The 26,922-nt window shown below is 39.1% G+C and overlaps 2 protein-coding genes and 1 pseudogene across 7 annotated transcripts in view; 2 read left to right on the top strand and 1 right to left on the bottom strand.

The window, feature by feature from the left end:
- Positions 1-15,565, top strand: part of SCYL3 (SCY1 like pseudokinase 3) — a 38,902-nt gene extending 23,337 nt beyond the window's left edge. For all 4 annotated transcript variants that reach the window (XM_065935671.1, XM_065935669.1, XM_065935670.1 and 1 more), the window contains 6 exons: positions 1,370-1,509; positions 2,152-2,336; positions 10,301-10,472; positions 12,784-12,942; positions 13,756-14,429; positions 14,869-15,565. In XM_065935671.1, the coding sequence (XP_065791743.1) occupies positions 1,370-1,509; positions 2,152-2,336; positions 10,301-10,472; positions 12,784-12,942; positions 13,756-14,429; positions 14,869-14,928 (1,390 nt within the window). In that variant the 3' untranslated portion in view covers positions 14,929-15,565. The remainder of the gene's footprint in view (positions 1-1,369; positions 1,510-2,151; positions 2,337-10,300; positions 10,473-12,783; positions 12,943-13,755; positions 14,430-14,868) is intronic.
- Positions 9,816-9,932, top strand: LOC136170181 (5S ribosomal RNA; annotated as a pseudogene).
- Positions 14,537-26,922, bottom strand: part of FIRRM (FIGNL1 interacting regulator of recombination and mitosis) — a 50,648-nt gene continuing 38,262 nt past the window's right edge. For 2 of the 3 annotated variants that reach the window (XM_065935666.1, XM_065935667.1), the window contains exons 17-25: positions 25,033-25,218; positions 23,125-23,247; positions 21,920-22,015; positions 20,245-20,358; positions 18,564-18,668; positions 17,868-17,948; positions 16,959-17,078; positions 15,672-15,898; positions 14,537-15,237 (exon numbers count right to left, since the gene is read on the bottom strand). In XM_065935666.1, the coding sequence (XP_065791738.1) occupies positions 15,710-15,898; positions 16,959-17,078; positions 17,868-17,948; positions 18,564-18,668; positions 20,245-20,358; positions 21,920-22,015; positions 23,125-23,247; positions 25,033-25,218 (1,014 nt within the window). In that variant the 3' untranslated portion in view covers positions 14,537-15,237; positions 15,672-15,709. The remainder of the gene's footprint in view (positions 15,238-15,671; positions 15,899-16,958; positions 17,079-17,867; positions 17,949-18,563; positions 18,669-20,244; positions 20,359-21,919; positions 22,016-23,124; positions 23,248-25,032; positions 25,219-26,922) is intronic. The other variant, XM_065935668.1, reaches the window with a different exon arrangement.

Here is a 26,922-nt window from a genome sequence, read left to right as displayed (position 1 = left end):
TGAATATTAAGGTTCATTAGCCTGTAGTCATTGACATTTTCCCGGAGAAAGTGGGTAGCATGAAAAGGACTTGGGGCACCCAGCTTGTCAGGGGGCTGGTAGGGAGGGAGTGGCTGACAAGTGAGGCAGAAGCAGTGGTTAGGGGAGATTCAGAGAGAAACAGGAGGGCTGGTATGCCAAACGGTAGAGAACTTGAGAAAGACAGGAATCGCTTTGCCATCAAGAGAGCTTTTGTAACCTTGTCTTAGAAAAAGCCATTTCAGCAGAGAGAATCAAACTGCTGTGAATTGAGATGTGAGCAGAAGGTGAAAACATGGACTTTGAGTAAAACCTGAAAAGCTTGGAGGAGAGGAACATGGAATTGCTACTGAGTTGCTAAGGGAGTCAAGTACAGCTGTTTTTAAGGCTGGAAAAGATGGGAGCATGTCTTTGGACTCACAGAATAGAGCTGGTGGGGGAGTGAGAGAGGAACTGAAGCCCAGCCTGTGCTGGGGGGCTGCTGGCCTGTGGCCCTGGGGCAGAAGGGAATGTTGGGGCAATGCCCCTGTGAGGGTGGCCTTAAATAAGAGGAATCCCTTACATCCTTGGTACCTGGAAAAGAGGTGGGAATTTTTCTGGCCATGGACCTGTTTGTGGATGGTGGCTGAGGGGCTTGAAGGAGGTAATGCTTGGTATGGTCCGTTTCCTGATTAGGTAGGAGACAAGATACTTGCTTAGGGTGATTGTATGGTGGCACGTTATTACTGTTAATACCTGATGTCTGTGTATTTCTTAAAGTGCTTGTACTTAGCTTCTTCTAACAAAAGCCAGTGTTTTGTTTACCATAGAAACTTTAAGTAATGTAATATCCTATGTGTTTTAAAATGGGCTTCCTTGGTGGCTCAGACAGTAAAGAATCTGCCTGCAATGCTGGAGACCTGGGTTCGATCCCTGGATGGGGAAGATCCCCTGGAGAAGGAAATGGCAACCCACTCCAGTATTCTTGCCTGGAGAATTCCATGAACTGAGGAGCCTGGTGGGCTACAGTCCATGGGGTCACAATGACTTAGCGACTAAGCACACACATGTGTTTTAAATTTGAGAAAGTACCTTTTATTGACTAAAAAGACTCTGGCTTATTAGGGGGGAAAGAGGACACTCTTGCTATTATTAATGAGGGGCAGTTTGTTGAAAAAACTTTCCTAGCTTGGATTGGAGGTTGTATATGTACTGACTAGCTGGCGTTGTCTCACACCTTCTGTGTTTTTCTTAAATATCTGGGAACCTGTTCAGTTCCCCTAGCCACATTTCAGATGCATCACTTCGATGATGTGGGCTAAGGCTGCATAAAGCTGCTGCAGTATCCCAGGTGTTCCTTCTTTGCCCCTAGATTCCTGCTGGACAGAGTCAGCTGCCTGTCAGAGGAATTAATAGCCTCACGGTTGGTGCCTCTTCTGCTTAACCAGCTGGTGTTTGCAGAGCCAGTAGCTGTTAAGAGTTTTCTTCCTTATCTCCTCGGCCCTAAAAAAGGTGAATTTTTTCCCAAAGTGTTCTTGGTAATTATGGAGTTTGGGAATTATTCGTCCCCATTTAAACAGTGTGCGCTTACTGTGTGGTGATCTGAATGACCTGGGGAGCTTTTTCTAGATTTGTCTGTGCCTGGCCCCCTAGGTCTGGGACAGAGCAAGGACAGGTGAATACATATTTCCAAAGGTCCCCAAATGGTTCTGATGCCTGTCTCTGTTGAAGCACCTTCCTTAACTGCTCGGACGAGAGGACCTGTTGTAGCATTTAACACTTCCTGGCTTTGCAGGAAAAACTGCAACAATAATATCAGTTGAATCTAGTATATGAAATTTCTCCTTATTAGACATGAATGTATTCATACAGAGAGCTATCCACTCAGAATTATATTAACACATAAGGTTTCTTTGCAGTACATTAAGTATGATAAGAGTGTTTCAGAAACACTCCTACAAGGTGGAGTATACTTAAGACAGTTAAGCCTTGAGTAATATGGGGTCAAAGAAGCACTTGCCTTTGGTTTGGGACATGAGAATTTCAAAGAGTACTTAGGATTGTGTGAAGTTCCAGGCTCAGCTTGCACTAGGCTTCATGCTCCTTTCACTGAAATGATGATTTTTTTTTTTTCCCTGTCTGATCTGGGGGAAGACAACACGCAGGGAGAAACGCCCTGCCTGCTCTCACCAGCCCTGTTCCAGGCGCGGGTGATCCCGGTGCTGCTGCGGCTCTTCGAGGTGCACGAGGAGCACGTGCGGGTGGTGCTGCTGTCCCACCTGGAGGCCTACGTGGGGCACTTCACGCAGGAGCAGCTGAAGAAGGTCGTCCTGCCCCAGGTAGGGCGGGCGCACAGAGTCATCCAGGGAGGTGGCCGGGAAGGAAAGGGGGCTCGGGAGCATTTGGTAAGAGCTGAGAAGGCCTGAGACAGCGTTTCAGTGTGAAAGCCTCCTGGAACCCAAAGGGCGGACACAAAAACTACATTTCCAGGCCAGTCACCCAGGCAAAGCAGTTAAACCAGCATATTTAGTCTTCACTTCTTTATAACCGGAAACCTGTGATTCTGCTTGCTAATTCTTTGGAGGAAAACTAACAAGATTCGTTTGTGGGATGCTCTGTGAAGAGAAACTGCACGTGTCATAACTAACTTAGTAGAAAATAATTAGATTACAGCTGAGAGGAAAGGACATGGTTCCTGTCTGTGGTTTTTAGCTCATTGATCCATCACCAGGGCTCCTGTTACCTTTGCCCACTCTGGGCCTCCGGCTTTGTATTGGTTTCCTGTGGCGGAACAAATTGCCACAAACTGCGTGGCTTAAACAATAGAAATCTATTCTCTTGTGATTCTGGAGGCCAGAAATCCCCATTCAGGGTGTCTGCCGGGCCCCCTCTGAAGGCGCTGAGGGAAAGTCCTTCTTTGCCCTCCTCCCAGCTTCTGGTAGCCCTTTGGCGTTTCTTGGCTTGTTGCTGTGTTACTTCAGTTTCTGCTTTTGTTGGCACATGGCCTTCTTATAAGGACACTGTCATTGGATTTAAGGTCCACTGTAACACAGTATGACCTCATTTAAGGTCACGTTCTGGATGGGCATGAATTTTGGGGAGACATTGTTCAACTCACTATGAGGTTTGGAAAGATTTTGTCTGTTTTTGTATGAGATTAATTTATTTAAAGATGATAAGGCCTGGTTTTAGGCCAGTTCTTATGCCTAAGTACTGGGGCCATAGAGGTGTGTAACACACTCCCTGCTTTCAAGAAGTGAGAAGATGGGAGATAATGAATATTTGTTATCTGTGTAGCAAACAGCCCCATACTACTTAGCATCTTAACACGGCAGTCATTTGATGTATTTACTTTCTGATTGATTTGACTGCGTTGGGTCTCGGTTGCAGCACGAGGGCGCTGTAGTTGTGGTGCGCAGTCGGTTGCCCCACGGCATGTGGATCTTAGTTCTCCAACCAGAGATCAAACCTGTGTCCCCTGCATTGCACAGTGGATTCTTATCACTGGGCCACTGGGGAAGTCCCACGACACTTCATTAATTCCCATAATTCTTTGGATTCATTGAGTTCAGCTTGGGGTTCTGTTGTTCCACATGTCAGTGGAGGCAGCAGTCATCTGGGGCCTAGAACACACACACACAGCTTGGCACCTCGGAGGGGAGGGCGGAAAAGCCAGGCGTACCTGGGGCGCTCTCTCCACAAAGTCTCCGGACATCTCAGGGCCCTTGTTCCCCCATGTGACATCTCCACATGATTTCCCTAGCAGGGTTGGTGGACATCTTACATGGCTGTCCAAGGTGACCACAAGAGCCCAACCAGCCTTCCTAAGGCACAGGTTGGGAACTGACCATGTCTCTTCAGTCACATTCTCTTGATTGAAGTGAGTCACATAAGTCAGGCCAGGTTCACAGTGGGTGGGTTTATACAAGGCCAAGGATACTGGTGGTGTGGTTCACTGGGGGCTGGCTTTACAGCCTCGTTACTCTAGCATAGCACTTTGTGTTTACCTCTGGAGCAGTAGTTATCGCTCTACCTGCAGCTGTTTTGTGTCTGAGAATGTAGAAGAGGAATGAAGCACTCTAACTCTGAAGCAGAGGTCCTGTCATAGGTCTCAGAATTCACACTGAGCTGAGATCAGTATTAGGTTTTTGGAAAAGTAATAGTGGTTTCAGACTCTGAATTTTAAATCATTGTAACTAGGCTCAACCACATCTATATTAATAAAAATAGGAACCGTTACAGTCAACACATTTTTGCCAGTAAGAAATAAGTTTGTTAATTCCTGTAGCAAAAAAATCTGTGCTTCAGGATTCAGCGAACTCTTGGAAAGCATTTTCTGCATCCTGCTGGTTGGGGAAACGTTTTCTTTGCAAAAAGGTTGCCGAGGTGCTTGAAGAATGCTAGTCGGTTGGTGAGAGGTCATGTGAGGCAAAACTTTGTGGTCCAGTTCATTCAGCTTTAGAAGCGTTGATTGTGTGTGTGGTTGAGCATTGTTGCAGAGAATTGGGCCCAGTCTGTTGACCGGTGCCAGCTGCAGGTGTTGTTTTCATTGCACCTTATCAGTTTGCTGAGCATACTTCTCAGATTTTGATTTTTGCTGGGATTCAGAAAGCTGTAGTGGGTCAGGCTAGCAGCAGACCACCAAACAGTAACCATGAACCCTTTTTTGATGTAAGTTTGACTTTGGGAAGTGTTTTGGAGCTTCTACTCAGTCCAGCCACTGAGCTGGTCTTCTCTGGTTGTCCTATAAAATCCACTTTACGTTGCACATCACAGTCCAATTGAGAAATGATTCATTGTTGTTGGATAGGATAAGAGAAGATAGCACTTCAAAATGACAATTTTTTTGATTTTCGGTCAGCTCATGAGGCACCCACTTATCAAGCTTTTTCACCTTTCCAATTTGCTTCAAATGCCGAAGGACTGTAGATTGATTGACGTTGAGTTCTTGGGCAACTTCTTGTGTAGTTAGTTGTAAGAGGATCAGCTTCAATGATGCTCTCAGTTCATTGTTGTCAACTTCCTATGGCTGGCCACTATGCTCCTCATCGTCAAGACTCGTCTCCTGTACAGAACTTGAACCACCACTGCACTGTACATTCGTTAGCAGTTCCTGGGCCAAATGCATTTGTTGATGTTGCGAGCTGTCTCTTGCTTCTTGACCCGTTTTGAACTCAAATAAGAAAATCGCTCAAATTTGCTTTTGTGTCTAACATCATTTCCATAGTCTAAAATTCATATAAACAAGTAGTAATAATTAGCAAAGAAAATAAAGCAAGAAATGTGCATCAAAATGATGTGTGACATAACCACATTTATTTAAGAATATATTCCAGTATCATATGGAAAAGTTCAACAGTGCAAACCGGTGATTACTTTTGCACCAGCCTGTTACCAAGTAGATAATCAGCACGTGAAAAGCAATGAAAACTCTCCGTGGAGTTACTTGCCCTGTGGAGGAATAACTTGGCTGATTTCCAATGTTCACTTGGGTGGCAGTGTGGAAGACGACTATAGCAAGGAGGCTCAATGAGGACAGTGTTAGAATAGTCCTGCTAAGAGGTGACAAGGGCTGGGGAAGCATGGTGGCAGTGGTTAGGGGAACTGGGGGAGGACTCAGTTTTTCACTAGATGGGAGAGCTTCGAGGATGACTGTTGGTTTTTGGCTTGGGTGGTTTCTTACGATTACCATAATTAGCTGACAGTTCTAACCATGATTTAGTTAACATGTACAGCTGTGTTTTGAGACAGTGCCTTGTTTGTTAGCATTGGACCTGATACTTCTTTATTGAGTCCTGTTGGAAACCTTTATCTTAGGTAAATGAGGAAACTGGACCAGAAAAATGAAACGATTAATTGGCTAAGACATATTGAGAATTCCCAGCAGAGACTGAACCAGAACCCAGGATTCCTGAACCCGTGATGCCCTCTCCACCAGGCAGTCCGGTCATCCTGGCCTTGTGTCTGACTGCTGCAGACGCTTTGCCTCTGTCTTTCTTCTATACGTGTTTGGCAATTCAGAGCAAAACCTCTCCTGATAGCTCCACGTGAATGTCTTAATCAAAGTTCTTCTGGTTGCAAGTAACTGAAACTCACTTAAATGGGCCAAAGCCCAAAAGAGAGACTTTAATCAAAGGATGTCAGTCTACCTAAGAGGGAAATCAAGTGCAGCTGGGACTCAGCCATATGGTCTTCATTCCTTTCCTTTCTCTTTACATCCATTCACGTTTGACTTTTGAAGACCAGCTTTTGTTATTTGGTATACACGTGGCCAAGCGTAGTTGCCCCGTAGTTTCCAAGTTTACTGTCCTCCTTTTAAGCAAACCAGAGATAACCAGTTTCTCTAAATTCCAGTTTTTATTACTGGGAAAGAGATCATAATTGGCTCAGTTTGGGATAGGTGTTATATGCATCAGATATAAAGAAAGTTTTCACAGTTCTGTTCTTGTGTATTAAGCTAAGAGGTGAAGGACACAGCTCTTAGTGACCAAGATGAGTGCTTCAAGTGTGCCCTGAAGAACATTGCCTGTCCATGAACTGTTTTGTTTCGGTTCTGCTCCACTGAGCTGAGTACATATACAGAAAATTAACATTTAAAATCTTTTTTTAAACTGAAGTACATTATGGACATGTAGTTTCAGGAATACAGGAAAATGATTTGATATGTGTATATATTGCAGATGATCACAATAAGCTTAGTTACCATGTGTCACCATACAGTTATGAAATTTCTCATGATGAAACTTCAAAAAATATCCTTTGTGACTTTGAAATACGCAATACAGTATTACAACCTATAGTCACTATGCTGTACATTATATCTCCATGACCTTTTTATTTCATAATGTAGTATATACCTCTTGACCCATTTTATTTCCTCTCTACCTGCTCACTTCCACCTGGCAACCACTAATCTGTTCTCTGTATCTGTGATCTTGTATTTTTTTTTGTTTGTCCTCTACCCCACCTCCTCCACACACACACATATAAGTGAGCATTTGTCTTTCTGTGTCTCATTTATTCCTCTTAGCATAGCATAATGCCCTCCAGGTCCATCCATGTTGTTGCAAATGGCAATATTTTATTCTTTTTGTATGGCTGAATAATCTTCCTATGTGCATACTACATTTTCTTTATCCATTCGTTCATCAATAGATACTTTGATGTAAATAATCCAGCAGTGAATATGGGAGTGCATATGCCTTTTTGAGTTAGTAAGGTTTTTCCTCAAATAAACACCCAGAAGTAGAGTCACTGGATGATATGGTCATCCCATTTTTAATTTGATGAATCTCTATACTGTTTGCCATAGTAGCCGTACCCATTATGAAAATTCCCACCAGCAGCAAGCATACAAGGGTTCCCTTTGCTCTACATCCTCGCCATCCTTTGATTCTTGTCTTCTTGATAATAGTCATTCTAACAGGTATGCAGTGCTATCTCATTGTGGTTTTGATTTGTATTTCTCTGATGTTTAGTGATGCTGAGCATTTTTTCATGTACCTCATGACCATCTTTATGTCATCTTTGGGAAAACATCTATTCATATCTTCAACTTAGTTTTTAATCAAATTGTCTCTGCCTTTGAGCTGTATGAGTGTTTTTTGTATATTTTGAACATTAGCCCCTTATTAGATATATGATTTGCACATATTTTCTCCCATTCAGTAGATTACCTCTTTTCTTTGTTGATGGTTTCCTTTGCTGTGCAAAAGCTGTTTAGTTTGATGTAGTCCCACTTCTCTGTTTTGGATTTTGTAACCTCTGCTTTTGGTGTCAGATCCAAAAACTCATCACCAAGGCTGGTGTCAAAAAGCTTACTGCCTGTATTTTTTTCTAGAAGTTCTGTTATTTCAGGTCTTACATTTACGTCCTTAATCCATTTTAAGTTAATGTGTTATAAAACAGTTGTCCAGTTTTCTCAACACTTTATTGAATAGACTGTCCTTTCTGTATTGTGTATTCTTGGCTATTTCTGTCATAAATTAACTGACCATATATGTACAGGTTTATCTCTAGGCTATTTTGTTCCACTGACCTATGTGTCTGTTTTATGCCAATACTATACTATTTTACTGTAGCTTTGTAATATGGTTTGAAATCAAGGAGCATGAGGCTTCCAGCTTTGGTCTTTCTGAAGGTTGCTTTGGCTATTCAGAGTCTTTTGTGGTTTCATACAAATTTTAGGATTGTTTATTCTAGTTCTGTGAATAATGTCATTGGAATTTTGATAGGGATTGCACTGGGTCTGTAGATTGCTTAGGGAACTATGGGCAGTTTATTAACAATACTAATTCTTCCAAACCATGACACAGAATATCTTTCCATTTATTTATGTCTTCTTCAGTGTCTTTCATCAGTGTCCTGTAGTTTTTAGTGTAGAGGTCTTCCACTTCCTTGGTTAAATTTATTTCTATGTATTTGATTCTTTGATGCAATTGTAAATGGGATTATTTTTTCTTTTTCTGACAATCCATTATTAGTGTATAGAAATGGTAGATTTCTGTATATTGTGTATAGTTTTACAATACTTCTTATTTTCTGATTTAAATGTCTTCACCCCACCCCCACCCCCCTTGCTTAATTGCTGTGGCTAGGGTTTCCAACACTGTTGGCAACAGTAGGCATCCTTGACTTGTTCCTCATGTCAGAGGGAAGACTTTCAGCTTTTCAGTGTAATGTTAAGTGTAGGCTTGTCGTATATGGCCTTTATTATATTGAAGTATGTTTCCTCTATATCCAGTTTGTTGAGTTTTTATCATAAATAGATGTTGAATTTTGTCAGATACCTTTTGTGTTCATTGAGATGATCATATGATTTTTATCCTTCATTTTGTTAATGTAGTATATTACATTGATGTGTGGATGTTCCACCATCCTGGCATCACTGGAAAAAAATTCCACTTGATTGTGGTATCTGATCCTTTTAATGTATTGTTGAATTTGTTTTCTAATTTTGTTGAGGATTTTGGCATCTTACATTCATCAGGGATATACAGTTCAGTTCAGTCGCACAGTCATGTCCGACTCTTTGGGACCCCATGGACTGCAGCACACCAGGCTTCCCCATCCATCACTAACTCCCAGAGCTTGCTCAAACTCATGTCCATCGAGTTGGCGATGCCATCCAGCCATCTTATCCTCTGTCGTCCCCTTCTCTTCCCACCTTCAATCTTTCCCAGCATCAGGGTCTTTTCCAGTGAGTCAGTTCTTTGCATTAGGTGGTCAAAAGTATTAGAGCTTTAGCTTCAGCATCAGTCCTTCCAATGAATATTCAGGACTGATTCCCTTATGGATTGATTGGATCTCCTTGCAGTCCAAGGGACTCTCAAGAGTCTTCTCCAACACCACAGTTCAAAAGCATCATTCTAAAGCACTCAGCTTTCTTTATAGTCCAACTCTCACATCCATACATGACTACTGGAAAAACCATAGCTTTGACTAGACAGACCTTTGTTGGCAAAGTAATGTCTCTGCTTTTTAATATGCTGTCTAGGTTGGTCATAGCTTTTTTTCCAAGGAAGCATCTTTTAATTTCATGGCTGTAGTCACCATCTGCAGTGATTTTGGAGGCCCCCTCCAAAACTTTTTTTTTAAGTTTATTTTGTCTTGTCTAAGTATAGCTTCCCTAGATTTCTTTTGGTTTTCATTTGCATTAAACATCTTTTTCTGTTCCTTCACTTTCAATCTATGTATGTCCTTACATGCGAAGTCTCTTATGGCATCATACACATGAGTCTTGTTTTTTTTTTTTTAATCCATTCAGCAACTCTGTCTTTTGGTTGGAGTATTCAGATTTGCCAAGAACTTGGGGAACTGTCTACAGCCTTACCACTCTGAATGCATCCATCTCATCTGAGCTCAGATGCTAAGCAGGGTCGGGCCTGGTTTTACTGGAATGGGAGACCCCCTGGGAATACTTGGTGCTGTAGACTTGAAAGGACTGAGCCTCGGGAGGACCCTGTGGCGGTGGGGAGGCAAGAGCTGACAGGCATCATGATCTAAAAACTTTTATGGCAACTTAACAGAGTAACCTTATTTCTAATACATTGCTCATGTATGTATTTGACTTCATTTTTATTGTATCTTCAAAAAAGTATCAGGGTGTGCTGGATTGGGAAGGGAAAATATTGGTCCTTGACCACAAATACGTAGAGAGCTACAACCTAGAACACACCTAAGAAATGAAGTTCACTTGAACAAACACAGTCTGATTGCAGCCCAACTACTTGTTGGGGTTGGGGGGAAAGGGAGAAGAGACAGGCAATATGGTTGTGTAACTTCCTACCCAATGTACCCCTAGGTTTTACTGGGCCTGCGTGATACCAGCGACTCCATCGTGGCCATTACTCTTCACAGCCTGGCAGTGTTGGTCTCGCTACTTGGACCAGAGGTGGTTGTGGGAGGAGAGAGAACCAAGATCTTCAAACGCACTGCCCCAAGCTTTACTAAAACTGTGGACCTTTCCCCAGAAGGTAAGAGTAATTAAAAGGTCCAGTGTTATTGTTTTATTAGATTTTAAACATTATACAAGTAACACAGATAGATTATATTCAAATGATAGATGAATTAAAAGGAAAAAGTTAATTTCCCTTTCACCTCCTTCTGGGGCATCTAAGGTAACCAATTTTAATGGTTTAATGGGAATTCTTTCATCCTTTTTGCAAGCCCACAAAGACACAAATGTATTTTAACACACACACATAGGATTTTAAAAAAAACACTATGCACAGTTCCACAACTTGATTTTTTTCATGTAACAACTTATCAGGGACCTGTCTCCAGGTCAATACATAGCTACCTAATAATTTGTTTTATTGATAGCTGCCTAATATTTCATTGACTATAATTAACTCAGTGACCTCCCTCCCTGTTGATGGCTGTTGCACTCCTTTCTGAATTTCTTACCGAGTCAAAGAATATATAGAATATTTTACATCTTAATAGTTTCAGTTTCCAAAAAGGCTGGAGCAGCTCTTAGTGATACCAAATGTTTTAAGTTCTTTTGATTTTGATGGCCTGTTAGGTGACAAGCTATTTTTTTAGTTACTGAAGGAAATCAAGAGAAAAAAAACCCTTAATTCTGATGTTCCCATTGAAATATTACCTGGGAAGTAGCAGCAATTTCTGGTCTTTATAGGCTATAAAAGTCAAGAATAAGAATTTTGTATTGACAGCACCATTGCCTCTTTGCCCCTTTGTATAATCCTGAAGGATGATGGCCATGTTATAAAGCTCTAAGTCTGATTCAGTTCTCAATGATAGTGAGTAGAGAGCATGGAAACAGCTATTAGTAATAAAGAACTGCCAGACTTTTCTCTAATTTTTCTGCCAAGAGAATTTTTAAAGCAACATTGACTTCCGCAGTGCTACTGAGTCAGTGGTAGTGAGACTCTGAGGAGCTTGAAGAGGGCGATGTAGAAACTGTCGCCACCTCTTCAGCCATGAAACATGTACGCCAAACTGAGTGAGGGCTATTGCTAGCAGTTTTTCTTCTAGAGAGCACACAGTGAGTAGGTGACGGGCTTACATTTTCATTCTGGAGGGATTTCTGGCCTGAGGGGAGGATATGCATAGTTGTGAGGAAAGGTTTAGGGGTCAGTCTCTAGGGACAACTTTACATGTTGAATTAACAAAAGTCCCCACTCCCAACAACTTTATTTATTGGGTGGGGTTTTCTGGCTCTAGATATTTTACATACTCTCCATTTGGATCACTCTGTAATCTGAATGGGAAACAGAAAAGGGCACCAAAGCATCAATAGCAGATAAGTTTTTATTAAAATAGATTTTCCTGAAAACCTGAATCCCACTGACCTGCCACGTTAGACTCTTCATCCAGGATGGCTGAGAACCGGTGGCAGCTTGTATTCCAGATTTACGGTAGAGAGGCCCTGTCCTACAGGACAGAGGGGCTGCTGGGAGAGGGGCGTGTATAAAGGAGGCACTCTTAGATTTTTTTTCCTTCTGTTCTTATAGTGTACCTGCATGATCAGACTTACGAAGGCTGATACTAAGGTTTATGGAAAACGTACCTGAGGAAATAAGTCTGCATGAACAGAGTTAGGGAAGACAATGTAGAGGAGACAATTTATATGAAAAATTAGTAGGTTTCAGCAGGGAGCACGGTGGCAGAAAAAAGCAAGAGGGTGGTGGAATTGCAAAGATCAGACTGGGGTGAGGAGGGGGGGTGCGGTCTGTGATGACTCAGCCCAGACCACCCCCTCATTTTCCTAAGGCAGGCAGAGTAATCAAAAATTTTGCTAGGATCCTTTTGACTACCACTCATTCTTGAATATGAACTTTCTAAAAGGTGCTAAAGACTACATTTTCTTAAAACATTTTTCTTTTTCCAGTTGGGAGTTATATGTCCATAACACAAAATTTACCCTTTTAAACATTTTAAAGTGTACAGTTTTGTGGCATTAAGTACATTCATATTCGTGTGCTTGTACTCTTTATTCTTCAAAGGAAAGTAGAATCAAGTAGTTTTAAATCACCACTGAGATGTTTTTAAATGCTGTTAACTTTTATAACTAGGTATCTTAAAGGTTTTCTCTCTCTATTCCAAATGCTTACCTAATGCTTGAATCCTTGGTTTCCCACCATGTGGACACTTCCATAGTAGGTGTGTCTCTCCAAATATTTGGAGATGTCCTCTCCCAGCAAGTTATCTTTTATCTGCATTTAATATACCCCCCTCCTCTTAACTGTCGCTCACCTAACGTGATAGGAAAAGAAGCAATTTACTACTCTTTCATTTTTTTGAGTTTTTATTCATCTTCAGATTCTCCTGTGCATGTCACCTGCAGCCAGCGCAGTCAGAGCTTGCCAATCTTGAAGAACCCCTCTCCTGGCATGTTCCCTAAATGTTTTTCTGACAACGTGCCCATCAACAGCAAGAAGCACATACCGCAAGATTACTACAGTACTCTTCTACAGACAGGTAGATTTATTAAATTTATATAGCTGTTCCACTGCTTGGTGAGTGTTTTCCTGAGTAATTAAAATTCTGAAACTAAAGGGCACTTTGGGACTATTGAGACTTAATTCTCTAATTATTTACAATTATGTAGTCAGCTTGGGTGCATCTGTTTTCCCTGGACTATAGGGTAAATACTTGTCTTTTCTTCATAACTGGTGGAGACATTGCTTGAATTCTTTTTTGCACCAGATACTTCACTTTGGGGACTTTCTCCAAATTATATCAAAGTATGATAGTTCTGGAAGATGTTATCAGGTGCACCATGAAAGAGGAGTTCTGTGATTAAGTAAGTTTTTGGAATTAAGCACACAGTCAGACCATACTACAAAGAACTTCATGACTTGACTATGCTTGTGAAAATCTATTTAGAATGAGGATATGTTAAAGTGAGGCAGCCTACTTGAGCATGCACTTTCTCAAGGTGTACATAGTTAACATCTTGAGGGTATTAGTGCCTGGCTAGAACATTTTTGTATTTGTTATAGATAAATAGTATGTTTGAATATTTAGTAAAGGATTAGGTGCTCCAGTTAATTGTTGCTTGATATGTGCCCATCAAATTACAGTTGTTTAACTTTTATCATAACTTAAGTATTTGTTTAACTTGTATCTTTGTTGGTTTATGTTCTTCTGGGCTATCTCACAGTTCAGTACACATGGGTTATTTCCAAGGAATTGGGTCTACACATTTCTTCAGTGTTAACTTTCTCCTAAATATATTGCATGTCTTAACCAACATTTTATAAGAATAACTCTTGTACATATCCCCCACAGGCGATCAATTTTCTCAGCCTATCAAATTTCCCATCAATGGCATCTCCAATGTGAAAATTACCTCAGGAGACAGTGGAAAGTTCCCATCAAGTTCTAAAAAGTCTGAGGAGTGGCCTGACTGGAGTGAGCCTGAGGAGCCTGAGAACAAAACTGTCAACATAGAGGTTTGTCTGGCAGATCCCCACGCAGCTGCCCAGTCCCCGCTCACTAACCTGAATGCAGAGGAGGAGCCTTGGGATGACTTTGAGCCCGGCAGCTTAGATACCGAAGTAAATCTGGAAGGTGGAATGATGGCCACAAGACCTGTTACCTCAAGGGAGCAAAAGGCCACTCCTGCTTTGCCTTCGAAATCAAGCCTACCCCAAAAGACCAGTCTTGCACAAAGCAGGGATGACCCAGACCAAACCAAGCCACCGAAAGTGTTGTCACAAGAAAGGCGCCTTAAAGTTCCATCAGAACTGGGTTTAGGAGAGGAGTTTACCATTCAGGTAAAAAAGAAGCCAGTAAAAGACCCAGAGTTGGACTGGTTTGCTGACATGGTCCCAGAAATTAAGCCTTCGGCTGCTATTCTTATTCTGCCTGAACTGAGGACAGAAACAGTGGTTCCCAGCGAGGACAGTGTCTCACCAGTGATGCGCTTTTCCTCAAAATTTGCTGCAGCAGAAAGTACTGAGGTGAGGATTACTAAGTTGTGTTACTAGTTTACATATTTCCCTCACAGGCAGCAGCTATACTGTCCCATTTATTAAAAAAACAAACAAACAAACAAACAAAAACACTCTTTCTCAGTGAGAGAAGACTGATGTCCCCAACTGGTTTATTAACATGATCAGAAAATGAACAAAAGCAATTCCTGTCAATGGCATCTTTTCTTCCCCAGGAAAATGTATTAATAGAAGTGCTTGGGCTAAGTGTTAAATAGTCCTTGTGAAAGTTATTTTTTAACGCTGTGATTTTCTAATAGCAGAACCACAGAATTCACATTTCTGTTATAGTAAATTATTTTACTTAGTTTGAAGAAATGTATTTGTTGGGCCCCTTTTAAATCCCCGATCTTTCAAATCTGAATGTGACTTGTTTCAGCAGGTGCCCTTGTTTGCTCTCTCGTTGCAGGGAGAGTCTGCAGGCTGGGGGGAAGATGGTGAGCTGAACTGGGACGATAACAGCTGGTGACAGTGGCTGCAAGTCACTTTTCAGGAAAAAGAATTTCTTTAAAAGAAAAAAAAATCAAACTAATACCTCAGAAGCAGGCACTGCAGATGAGAAAGCCCCAAAGCATCCTGTTTTTCTCATGTCAGGAGCTCTTGCCAGTCTGCCAATGGAAGTGAGAGGAGACCTGGCTTGCTGGCGGAGAGCCCTGGGCAGTGCAGAGGTTCACAGCCCTTCTCGGAGGAAGAGCCTGTGCGTCTGACGGAGGCCAGTTTCTGTGAAGAGCAAGTGGCTGTGGAAAGGTGGAACTTACTGCTTTCTTCCAGAGCAATTCTGGAAGTAAAGAAAATAAATACAAAAATTCAGGCTGATTAGCTTAATTCTGTGCCATTTCTTTGTCAGAAGAGTAAACTCTATTATGGAATACAACTTATTGAAAAACTTTTACCTATAAAGTATATAAATGATTTTAAATTGCTAAGGTTTCCTTAGGCAGCTTATTTATTTGTTTACAGAGGTACTATCTGAGTGAGTGGCCCTGTGGAGACCTGGGCAGTTACCGACTGTTCCACCTGTATTACCTTGTACCAAAGTCCTTAATGAGAAATATCCCCCACAATCCTGCTCTCTAAATGTCCAATAAATACTTATTTTCACTAAATTCAGCTTCATAAAAGTTTTATGTGTTAGACCATGTACAGATGTCAGTATTTTCATTTACAAAATGTACTACAGGGTAACAAAAAAATCATATTCGACTCATTTACCTAACTGACAAGGTGGTCTAGTCCACTAACTCCTCACTTTAGAGCACCTGACGTTTGAGCTTATCAATCCTTTCCTGAAGTGTCTGCATTTCCATCAGGAGCCAGTCTGGAGGAGGAGACTTCTGGAGTAGTAATTCGATCGCCTCCAAGGCTGCTGTTGCTGCTTGCAGTGTTGACCTGTACTCCTCTTCCGAGGGGAGGTCGTGACGGGCTCTTTTCACACAAGGCTGGCAAATGAGAAAAACATGTAATGCCACGATCCCTGTTCCAAATAGAACTTTCCTTTTGGACTAAAGCTTACAAGGACAAATTCTAAAATTGTAAAGTTTTATACGAAAATTTTATTCTAGTCATTGGCTCACAAGGGCAGGAGACCCCTACCCCCTCATTCATCTGGAGAGAGACATGAAGGCAGTGTTGATTTGCGACAGACTCAGGGTGCTACCACAACTGATGCTCAGGGTCTAAGGAAATGAAGAGGTGCTGCCTTGTCCAGTGACTTCAGGTGAGTGTTCTTTAGTCATATAATCTGTCCTTACAAAAAAAGCCCCAAGTATGAATTTTTTAAAATGCCTTTTTTCATGCTAAGTTAATAATGATGCTTTCACTGCACCGGAAGGAGGACAAAAGGTTAGAGCCATACAGTTTTTAAAATCGTTGTCTTCCTAAAGATGGTCATAATATATAAATTCTTTAGGGCTTATTCACACTACTGATATATTTAACTTTGTAGATTTAAGGCATAAAAGTTAACATATCTTGAAAACCAATTATTAGGTTTTTAAGAGTTGTAACATATTTATCATTATGGATTGCCGTTCTAAATATACTATTAGTGCTCAAACAATTTTGAATATCCTTGGAAGTGTCAGACTTCTGCCTTTTGATAGATGTAGTTTCTGGACTGTGATGAATGAGGCAAAGGATCAAACTAAACATTTAAGAAGGTATGTGAATTAGTTTCCATCTATGGTTCAGAAACTACTGCATTTGTAGCATCACTGGTACAAAGACTTAACTTTTCCAAGGATTACTGCAGATAATTGAAAGTTATGTTAAATGTATATTCAGTATGATGTTTAAAACTTTTTGGAGTCCCACCTCTATTCTATGTGTTGGCCTTCCAGAAAGAAGAAATGTGATTTTTAAAAGAGCAGCTACCATAAAACAATTTCACATGTCTATTCTGTATGAGGCAAAGAACCACGCTAGTTTCTGTTCTACTTTTATAAGTAGTAAAGCAAATTTTTTATTAAAGCTTGATCCACACTGAAGAGCAGTCCATACCTGTAAAGATGACATCTTTGTTTCTTCTTGAGTAACTTGAGCAAAAGGCTCCCAGAAAGTACCTTTTTCCTGTTTGATACGTTCCACTCTCGCAGCTGTAGTTTCATCTACAAACCCTGTCTGCCAGAGATCATGAAGAACCAAATAAATACCAACATTAGTGCTCTCAACTCAGTATCAAAATGGTGTGATGCTCAGAAACTGAAAAGACCTGTGTGTATTAAGTGCCCAATGTTTAACTAAGGCCCAGCTTGTGAACTAAGCAAATTCTGGAAGTTGGACTCGTCTGAAAAATTATCCTGTGTGATTTGGGTAAAAATATTTTACAGTGTACACCTTCCCTACAGAAAAAAAAAAGATCATCTGCTAGCCTCTACTGAATAGGGTGAGAAATTTTTAAAAGAAACATGTACACACACTTATTTACATCCAGCTTATATGTAATATATGCATATATATGAAAAAGAGATATAGCCCACTTCAATGAGATATTCTTAAGAAAATTAAGTACTTAAGCATAATTCATTTTATCATAGTATTCTAAATTTGTGGCTTAACTGTTCTATTAGCGTTTCAGTTAACCTTTAACTTACATCCTACCACTGTCCCCATATAAGTTTCAAAGCTCACACAAATATGGGAGCCACTATTTGGAAGAGCCCTGATTGGATTATGGTGGTGCATATGACCCTCTTGGGCCTACAATTCCACATGTGAGTCTAATGATGGTGAGTTACTGGTGAGGGATCCACATTCTTCATCTCTGGGCCTGGATGATCAATGCTGCAGTATCCTAGACTACAGCCAGAGTGACCCAAGTGTTTCACTTCTGACCTGCAGTGAGGTCCCAACTGCGTAACATGATAACAAAATTTGTACTGCTACTTGGATGCTATATAAATAAAATACCTTCTCCAAAAAGGATACAACTTTTTTCTTTGTTTCTTCAGAACTGAGACATTGTGGAACTATCTCTTCATGAGTTGTTCCCTATTAAAAGATTGATAAAACTAATTTCAGTACATTTTAATAACTTGCAAAAAGAAATACACAATTTTAAGAGCTACTTTAATTAAAAATGCAACTTTCAAAGAAAAATCACTCAAAAAATAATAAGCTCATGGTTATTTGAGACTGCACAAGTATAAAGTTGTGAGCTGTAATGATTTCTGCCCAGTCATCCCAATATTTTTGGGCCCCATTAAGATGAAGGGCAGGATTGTACAATAGCGGGTTAGAGTAAAAGCAGCCCAGGGCAGAGTCGCCTTCTCTACAAAGCTGGGCTAACAGGCCTGTGTTCATCAACTTAGCTCCCATGAAAGGTGGAGATGAAATATATTATCATTCAACCCCAAATAGCGTCTGAATTAGGACACCTGGTCTGAATACCTATTCTGATCATTACTACGGAGGACCTTAGGAAAATCACTTCCCTTCTCTGGCCTTCATTTTTAGATCCTGTAAAACAGAAGGCTAGTAATATCACCTCCAGAAATTTTATGGCTAAGATACAAAAAGCAGCTCTATACATGTTTTTGGAATATTCTGCAATATCAGAATATGTTTTAGAGGTCACTGTGATAGACTGGCCTTCTAATTAATTACCTCAGCAAACTGAGTAAATGCCTCCAAGGAATGTTGTTCTAGTAGCCAATTCCTGTCAGCTAGCAGGGAGGCAAAAACAGAAGACAGGCTGGGCAGAATTCTGTCCTACAAAGAAAACCAAACCTTATTAGAGAACCTCAGCAGAGTACATTTGTTATCAGTTTTCCATAATTCTGTCCCAGGGAACACAATAAAACATGTTAAATCGTGTCCCTCCTTTTCAAAGCCCCACCTGCCTTTGTGCTAGCTCTCCTATCAGAAGAGCTTCCAGCTGGGGGTGTTTGCTTCCCATTTCCCACGTTCTGGAGATCCTTCCTCAGGTACCTGCCTGGTTTGGTCCCTCAGCGTCGGGTGTTAACCACATGTCACTACGGCGAGGATTCCAGTGACCAAGTCTGACTTCAGACTCTACTCCCACATATACATTCTTTCTTCCCCTTTTCTTGCTTTATTTCTCTCCACAGCACTCACCACCAATTTAGTGCACTTCATATATCCCCACTTTAGTAGTCTGTTGCTTCTCAACAGGCTGAGGGTATTTATTAGTTTGATTTACTGAATACTGAATCCTCAGGGATTAAAACAGCACCTGACATATAGCAAGAACTTAACTTTTTCTTGAATGAATAAATGAATCAATATCACATGGGTTAAATGCCTCTCACATGCTGATGAATTCCCCCAAATTTCCTCAGATCTTAACTTCACTCTGGGAATATGTAAGGTGATTTCTGCTTTTATTAAACATTTGTTCCATAGGTTTTGGGCCCATGAGGGTCCATGGCTATGCACTGATGAAGCAGAATTTCAGAATACATTTACATTCATTTTATGCTAAAAAGATAGCTCAAATGCAAGTATCTTTGAATACTTCTACCCAGAGAGTTGAAAAGAAACTGTCAAGTTTACACTTACATCAAGAAACACAACGTGATGAAAACCAACAGTATGGTATTGTCTACCTTTGAACAAGAGAGCCCTTTACAAACTAACTAGTTCAAATTTTGGTTTCAAGGTTGGAATTACTGAGAAAACATTCATCATATTTTTGCCCCACTTAGATAAAAAGTTCTCAGCACTGAACTCTTCATAGTATGACCTGGAAGTAGGGGGAAAATGTCAACTGTCTAGAATTGTCTTGACCACAGTAATAAGGAAGGAAAAAGTCAATTTAGGAGGAAGACTTCTTTTTGCTGTGAAGTATGTCTTAGGATTCAGTAGAAGTGTATCACCAGGCCTTTATAGTTTTATAAATAAATATTTGTCAACTATATGTACTTCACAAAATTTTCAAAATATCTTCTAAAAAACAAATAGGCTCCCTTTAATGGATATAGAAACCAAGAGAATAACTGATAAATCACCCAATTTCCTCACTATACATTGTTCCCTAGAAGACATAAATATTTTCCTTCCTCAGGAACTCTGTATGCTAGAACCCAACTATCATAAATCTTACTGTAGCCAGTTCTATAAATTATTTGTATGTCAACATTTTTCTAAAAGTAAATGACTTGACATGAGTTCTACTAAGACAGTCACCCTCTCTTCACAAAATAGCTTTTCTCCAATTTTCATTTGTCAGCAATCCACAGAATTCCAGAAATTAAAGCCTGAAAATCCCTCAGTAATTATTAGAGATTTTGTTAACATGGGAACAACAGGATTAAGAGAGTATTACCTGGATAGTCTGAGGTATAAAAAGTTTTCCCAGAGAAGACAGAAAGTCCAGAAATGCCAGTCGAACATGGTCAGGAGGCTCTAATTTAAGCAGTGAGTTCTGCAAAGTTATGACCTGAAGATGTAAAGACCAAAGAATAGTTACAAGCAGTTATAAAACAAGTGCTTTGTAGAGACACAACTAAGATTTTGATGGGTATGCAGGACAGGAAACAAAACCAAACCCAGGACAGTCAAACATTCTACAAAGCCTACACTTCACAGGTGGAATCTGAATAAAACAATAAAATCACTCATTCAGTTACTACCACAATATTAGTTTTACCAACCATTGAAATAAAAAATTAAAAATTCATGTGTTTCTGAAAAATAATATGTCAGTGTTCTTCCTTTAAATCTTTAAAAATTATTTTGTATTTTAAATTCTAGAGAGAGAAGTTCATTCTTTAAACATGGATTGGCAAACTTTCTGTAAAGGGCCAGATGATAAATATTTTGGGCTTGTTCCCTGTTGCATACATACATATATATATTTTAACAAACCTTTAAAAATGTAAAATATCTTCCTTAGCTCTTACGCTGAAAACAGGAGAGCAGAACCTAGGCAGGAGGTCAAAATTTTCCTGGTGTAAAGGACACTGAGATAAGTCTTCTATGGAAGCAATGTCTCAATGAATAATTGACTTATGTTGAAATTTTAAAATGTTACTTGGATTTTTTAAAGGTAGGTACAATTACATCAAAACTATCACTATTTTTCAAAAAAGAATCTTCAGAATAAACATATTTGAGTCAATTATTTTACTATATTCTCTGTAAATACATATCTAGTAACTAAAAATATATCTAATTAGTAAACATTTTTTAATGCTAAGTTCTTCATATACACAACCAAAACCAGAGCTACTAAAAACAAGGTGTTGCTAGTCTCACTCTCTGCAATATGCTGTAACTTCCTAAATAGGAAGGACTAGCTTTACCTCAGAATAGTTTTTATTTCTTAAGTGACAGTAAGCTTAAGTCAACTGAATTAGAGGATGAAATCTGTCTAGTATGAACTCATTCCAAATCCTCAAATCACTTCAGGTAAGATGAAGGCCTTCTCCCCTCTTCATCACTTAGACCCACCCAAAGCAAGGCATACCTGAGGCAACACCACAAGGATCCCCCAGTGGCCCTGGTTCTGCCAGGTCCAGCCATGCAAGCTAGGGACTAGAGAAAAAATTCAGTAGTGCTCCTCATTTTATTTCTTGAAAGAAATAATGAGGATTATCCTCAAGTCCATGTTGGTTTTATTCCATGGCTTCCCTAGTGGCTTAGATGGTAAAGAATCTACCTGCAATTCAGGAGACCAACGTTTGATCCCTGGGTTGGGAAGATCCCCTAGAGAAGGAATAACAACCCACTCCAGTGTTCTTGCCTAGAGAATCCCAAGGACAGAGGAGCCTGGTGGCCTACAGTCCATGGGGTCCCAAAGAATTGGACAGGACTGAGTGACTAACACAACTTCAACAACAGCTTCTGGCACACCTTTGAAAATGCTACAAAGGCAGGGTTCCCACGTGAACTGACTCCTAACCTCAGGGTTTCCTAAGCAGTTACCAGCAACAACAAAACAGGTCTGACAATTCAGTATCAAAGAGATAGAGAATAGATAGCTTGCTCACTATTCTTACCTGACTTATCAGCTGAGGATCTAGAGCTTGAATGAAAAATCCCAGCAGTGGAAGTAAAAGGTTGAGTGTCTGTTGAATATAAGGTTGACCTATTACCTTAAATAAGAAGCACAAAATAATTTTGGTGAAAATTTTCCATTACATGGGACTAGCAACATTCACATTTATTATATTCCAGGAAATATGCTAAGCACTTCATATTTATTACTTCACTTATTCCTTATAACTCTATGAAGCAGGTATTATTACCCTCACTTTACTACTAAGAAAAAGGAGTAGAGATTAAATAATTCCCTCTAGATATACAGTTAGGAAAAAGTATAGTCAAGCTCTAAACCCAGATTTAATTCAGATGGGCATCTCATTATTTTTATCTGTCTTAGAAAAAGCTTGCTTATTCCTTAGTCTTCTTAAAATTCCATTTCTCCTCTCCATAACTGTTGCTTCTATTATGATATTATAAGCTTTATCACCAGGAAAGATCCTCAGTGAATATTTATTGAATGATTTAATGAGGATTGGGGGCAAGCACTTGTTGAAGCTAAAATGCTGAAACAGTGAAATCTAACCATATACATAAACTTTAATCATAAAATATCATCCGCAAAACCATTTCTATTATTTCACAAATGTGAATGTTGCCTTCAGCTTCCACTGACTGGGACACCAGAGGCCAGTATTTCAACTGATCAATGTCATAGTTAGATATTTAACTAAATATGATTTTTAAATTACAATGATCTGTGGGACACTTATCATTCTAATTCTAGCCTGATTTTGGCTTTTCTGGAGAAGAGGAATACAAGTTAGACACATCCATTTACTTGCCCCTTCTACTATTAAGCCAGACCACTCTCCACTGCTCAAAAGATTTTATAAAAGAACTCCAGAATCACAGAAACAGGCCATAGCAAACAAAGAAAGAAGAAAAAACAGTAGAAGAAATTAAACAAACAAACAAAAAATAGGTCTTAAAAATAGTAACTAGACTGTCACTTCACTAGTTTCTAGTTTTATTAATATAATTCTATCACACTTAAATAGAACTGGCTGAAAGAGTAAAAGTAGGTATTTTTAAGTTCTAATCACAAGTGCTACCAAGAACCTAAAGAAATTACATACATTTTACTCTGTATGGAAATTTCATTCTCTTTTCCAATATTTTATTTGTTCTTCAGCGAAATGATTACAGTTGCTTTCCTTACCAGTTTAACATTTAAAAGAACTGAAAGCTGACTTCCAACTTCCTTAACTGCAGTTTGCTGCCCCATATCCAGAGCTTCACCAGAAGAATTACATACAGCAAGCAGAGCAGAGAGCACTGGGTTCTAAAGGCGAGAGACACGGAAAGGACCTGAGTGTAGACATCAGTCTAAAGGAGCTGGAACCCAATTACCTGCAGGTTTTGAGTTACTTATAACTCTTCATAAAAACACTAGAAGTGTATTTCTGAGACCCAAAGCCATCTTTTCAGTGATGTCTTTAATACATGTATTGTGTTGGCCAAATAAGATGTTAAGATGTTATAGAAACACTCAAAACAAATTTTTGGCCACCCAATATATTTTGTTAAAACTACTTTTCCTTATACACAGAAACATTTGCTTCATTTTCCTAATTTTTTTTTTTCCCTTTTAGGTTGAAAATTTAACAAAATGGAAACTGCATCATATTTTAAAAAACAGACTTGATACAAATGGCCAATATGGTCAAGCTAACTCATACTATTTATCAACTAAACTTTTTTCATATTATGTACTTAGTAACCTTTCAAAGTTTACTAAATTATTGTTGCTATGTTGTATAATTAATCTTTAAAATTTTTAGCAACACTGTATTCAATAAACAAATATAGTACCTAAGTACACTATTTAGAATTTAAAACAAAAGATAATTTTTCCTGGATTCACTCTTAATGATATATCAAATGTCTGTCTCCCTGGCCAGGAATGGGGTTGGTTGGGGTGTGGTAACAATCAGTAATTTTGCCCTTCATCCATTATACTTCAACAACCACACTTAATTTTATGTAATCACCACACGACTTTTAACTTATGATTTACTTATTTCCTTTTACAACAAATATTAAATAATTTACTGATCTAGTTTTGGTCATAGAGCAAAGGATTTGTTGAATTTTAGAAAATAGGTGCTTTTATTTTATCTAATACAAAAGTTTTTGTCTTTACTATAGAAATTTGTGCATAATGAACACAAAACCTGAACAATCTCACCATCTCCTAAGGAGGTATTTAATAGGTTTCTTAAAATAAAGGCACTCAGAAATATTTCCTTTCAATATATGTAAATGTTTTAAATTATCTTGATGATTAAGGTCAAATGCCACTATGTAATAGAGTATCAGAACATTTACACTCAGTTTAGAAATATAAGTCTCGAGAAAACCCTGAACTCAACTTAAAATTGCAAATAAGCCCTCACTCCTTTGAATGCTCTGTGCCCATCCTTGCTTGATTTGTCTCTTCTCACAAACTGATATATGTTTTACATATATATACATGTTCCTTCTTTGTCCACAGCTAATGAATGTAAGTCCATGAGAACAGGAATTTTTGTTGGTTTTGTTCTTTGATATATTTTTATCTCCAATGCCTAAAACAGAGCTTGGCACATATAAGCACTCAAAATATGCTGAATGAATGAATCAAAGAATGTGCAAATAAACACCAAACAACATGTACTATATTCAGTTTTTAAAATTGTATTTTAACTTATAGATCAACTTCTTTTTTATTTCATTAAGAGGGAGCATTCTAAATAGAAAGGTACATAAAGACTCAGAAGAGATTTGCATAAAATGAGGATTGTACAAAAAGAAGAATCTTCTCTACCAAATCTAGAAATGTCAGCAAATACACTACAAATAAAGTGTTTCATAATGTGTTTCATGTTTTTCCATCCTCCCCTCTCATATTTACCTCAATCAAGATAATTAATAGCACATTTCTCACAGACTCTTACAGTGTAGAAATATGACACTCTTGCTAGATTCTGAGGGCACAAACTGTGTCTTTTTAACAACACATCCCCAGTAACTACAACAGCTTCATAAACAGCTACCGAATGAATCAAGGCCATCATAATGCACTTACCAGAGACTCAAGTTCTTCCAGCGTGCGGTTACTGCCTAGCCACTTCCTACACCAGGCAATACCTGCTCTGCTGACCTCAAGTGCAGTTTGTTTCCTAAGCTCAGCAGGTAATGCCTGAAAGGAAATATACTGCCACAGAAGCATATTTTCTATTTCTTTTGGGGGAAATCTCTGGATAAACTCCACCTGAAATTAATTGTTAAAAAAACAAGAGTAACATAAGACAGTCTAGTGAACTGATATACCAAAGTTAAGTATTAGCTTCCATATTTAGTATTTTTTTTTAAGTTCTTGGGATTTCCCCTGGTGGTCCAATGGTCAAGTCTCTGATTCTGCACTCCCAGTGCAGGGGTGCAGGTTGGACCCCTGTTAGAAGTAAGATCCCACATGCTGTGTGGGTGGTATGACAAAAAATAGTTCTTAACTGCATAACAGTATCACAAGGTACCAGATCAATGTAGCCTAGATGAACATGCATTTTAGTTGTTATTTTTGTTTTTGCATTTTTTTCCAAATTGAAAAACACAGGTTAAGTGGAACACTATATAAATGCATTAAGAAATGTTAAATAATGTATTTCATTATTAGTCATGTCAGCTATTTTAAATGCTTCTACCCAGTAAGTCTATTTTTTCCTAAGAATCTGTGTACTCAACAACTTGTACAGCTAAGTCGAAAGTAATAGTCCAAAATACACCAACAAGATTGATTTAGCCAAACTGTGTGGCTTACTACTTAGCTATCACAGAGGAGCAAAGGTCACAGGTTCAGTTCTCCAATGGGCTAGCCAGTTCTGCTCTACTTTAGACATTTAAACTCATTCACAAGTGTTCAGAACAGTATGGTTGGCAAAACGATTCCACCAATGAAATAATGCAAAGTGTTTGCCAGGTTAACAGAAAAACAGTTCTGTTTTAAAATGTCATGTTAACGGACTAGATAAAAATGGCAAACAAAAGTTATTTTAAGAAAGAGCTAAACTTTAAATCAGTTTCTGGTGGAAAAACTGCAAAAGCAATGGTGTACTTAGTTACTAATTAAGGTATACTCTAGGAATATTGATTTAACTTTTTAAGAAGAATAATTCAGTTTACAAATATTCAAAATCTACTTGCTGAATTAAAAATTTCTTACATCAAAAATGAGAAAAGAAAACACACACCACTGTATTAAATCTGTTAGAGAAACTCTTCTACATTATATATCATATTTATATTTGAATTTTATTTGTTTGGAGAAAATACTTAGCCGTCAAAACAAGGGAGAAATTACATGGCTGTCTTCTGGGACAGCTGATAAAGCCAGAAAAATGGATCCATCCCTTCATGAGCGATGCATCTATTGTAACAGGCAGCTTTACTCATGAAACCAAACTGCATCAGGAAAGTCAAGAGAACTGTGCCAGCTAACATCAATTCAAACAAGACCTTTCTTTATAATAAAGTCCAGTGAGTGAATGAGTTCCCTTTCCAAAATAGAACTATAAATAATAACACCCTGGACAACATAGGTTGGTGTTGCCAAGATCTGTTACATACAAAGACTGATTTATTTATTTACTATTCTGGGTTTGAAAACCTTGGCCTCAACACAGTTTTCAAGATTTAAAACTGCTAGTGCTGACAGTTCACAAGAAGTGAAATATAAGGGGATCTAATGTGCAGAGCACATGACTTCCCTCTTTAACACTGAGAGAAAAACACACCAGTAGGCTTAAAATGCAAATATATAATCTTTCCTTTACATAAAAATGGTAGCACAGCTGCCAATGTGCTTCAACCAGACATACTATATCCTTTCCCCTCGGGTAACTTCAGGAAATAAAAGAGCATATTTCCTAGGGTAAAAGGGAGTAAGGAGACAGAGGCAACATCCCACAGAGGAGGCCCC

Source organism: Muntiacus reevesi, chromosome 5 (assembly GCF_963930625.1).
Source record: "Muntiacus reevesi chromosome 5, mMunRee1.1, whole genome shotgun sequence".
In the NCBI taxonomy this organism is placed as follows: Eukaryota; Metazoa; Chordata; class Mammalia; order Artiodactyla; family Cervidae; genus Muntiacus; species Muntiacus reevesi.
Note: the sequence above shows the minus strand (reverse complement) of the source record. Positions and strands in the feature narration are given on the sequence as shown.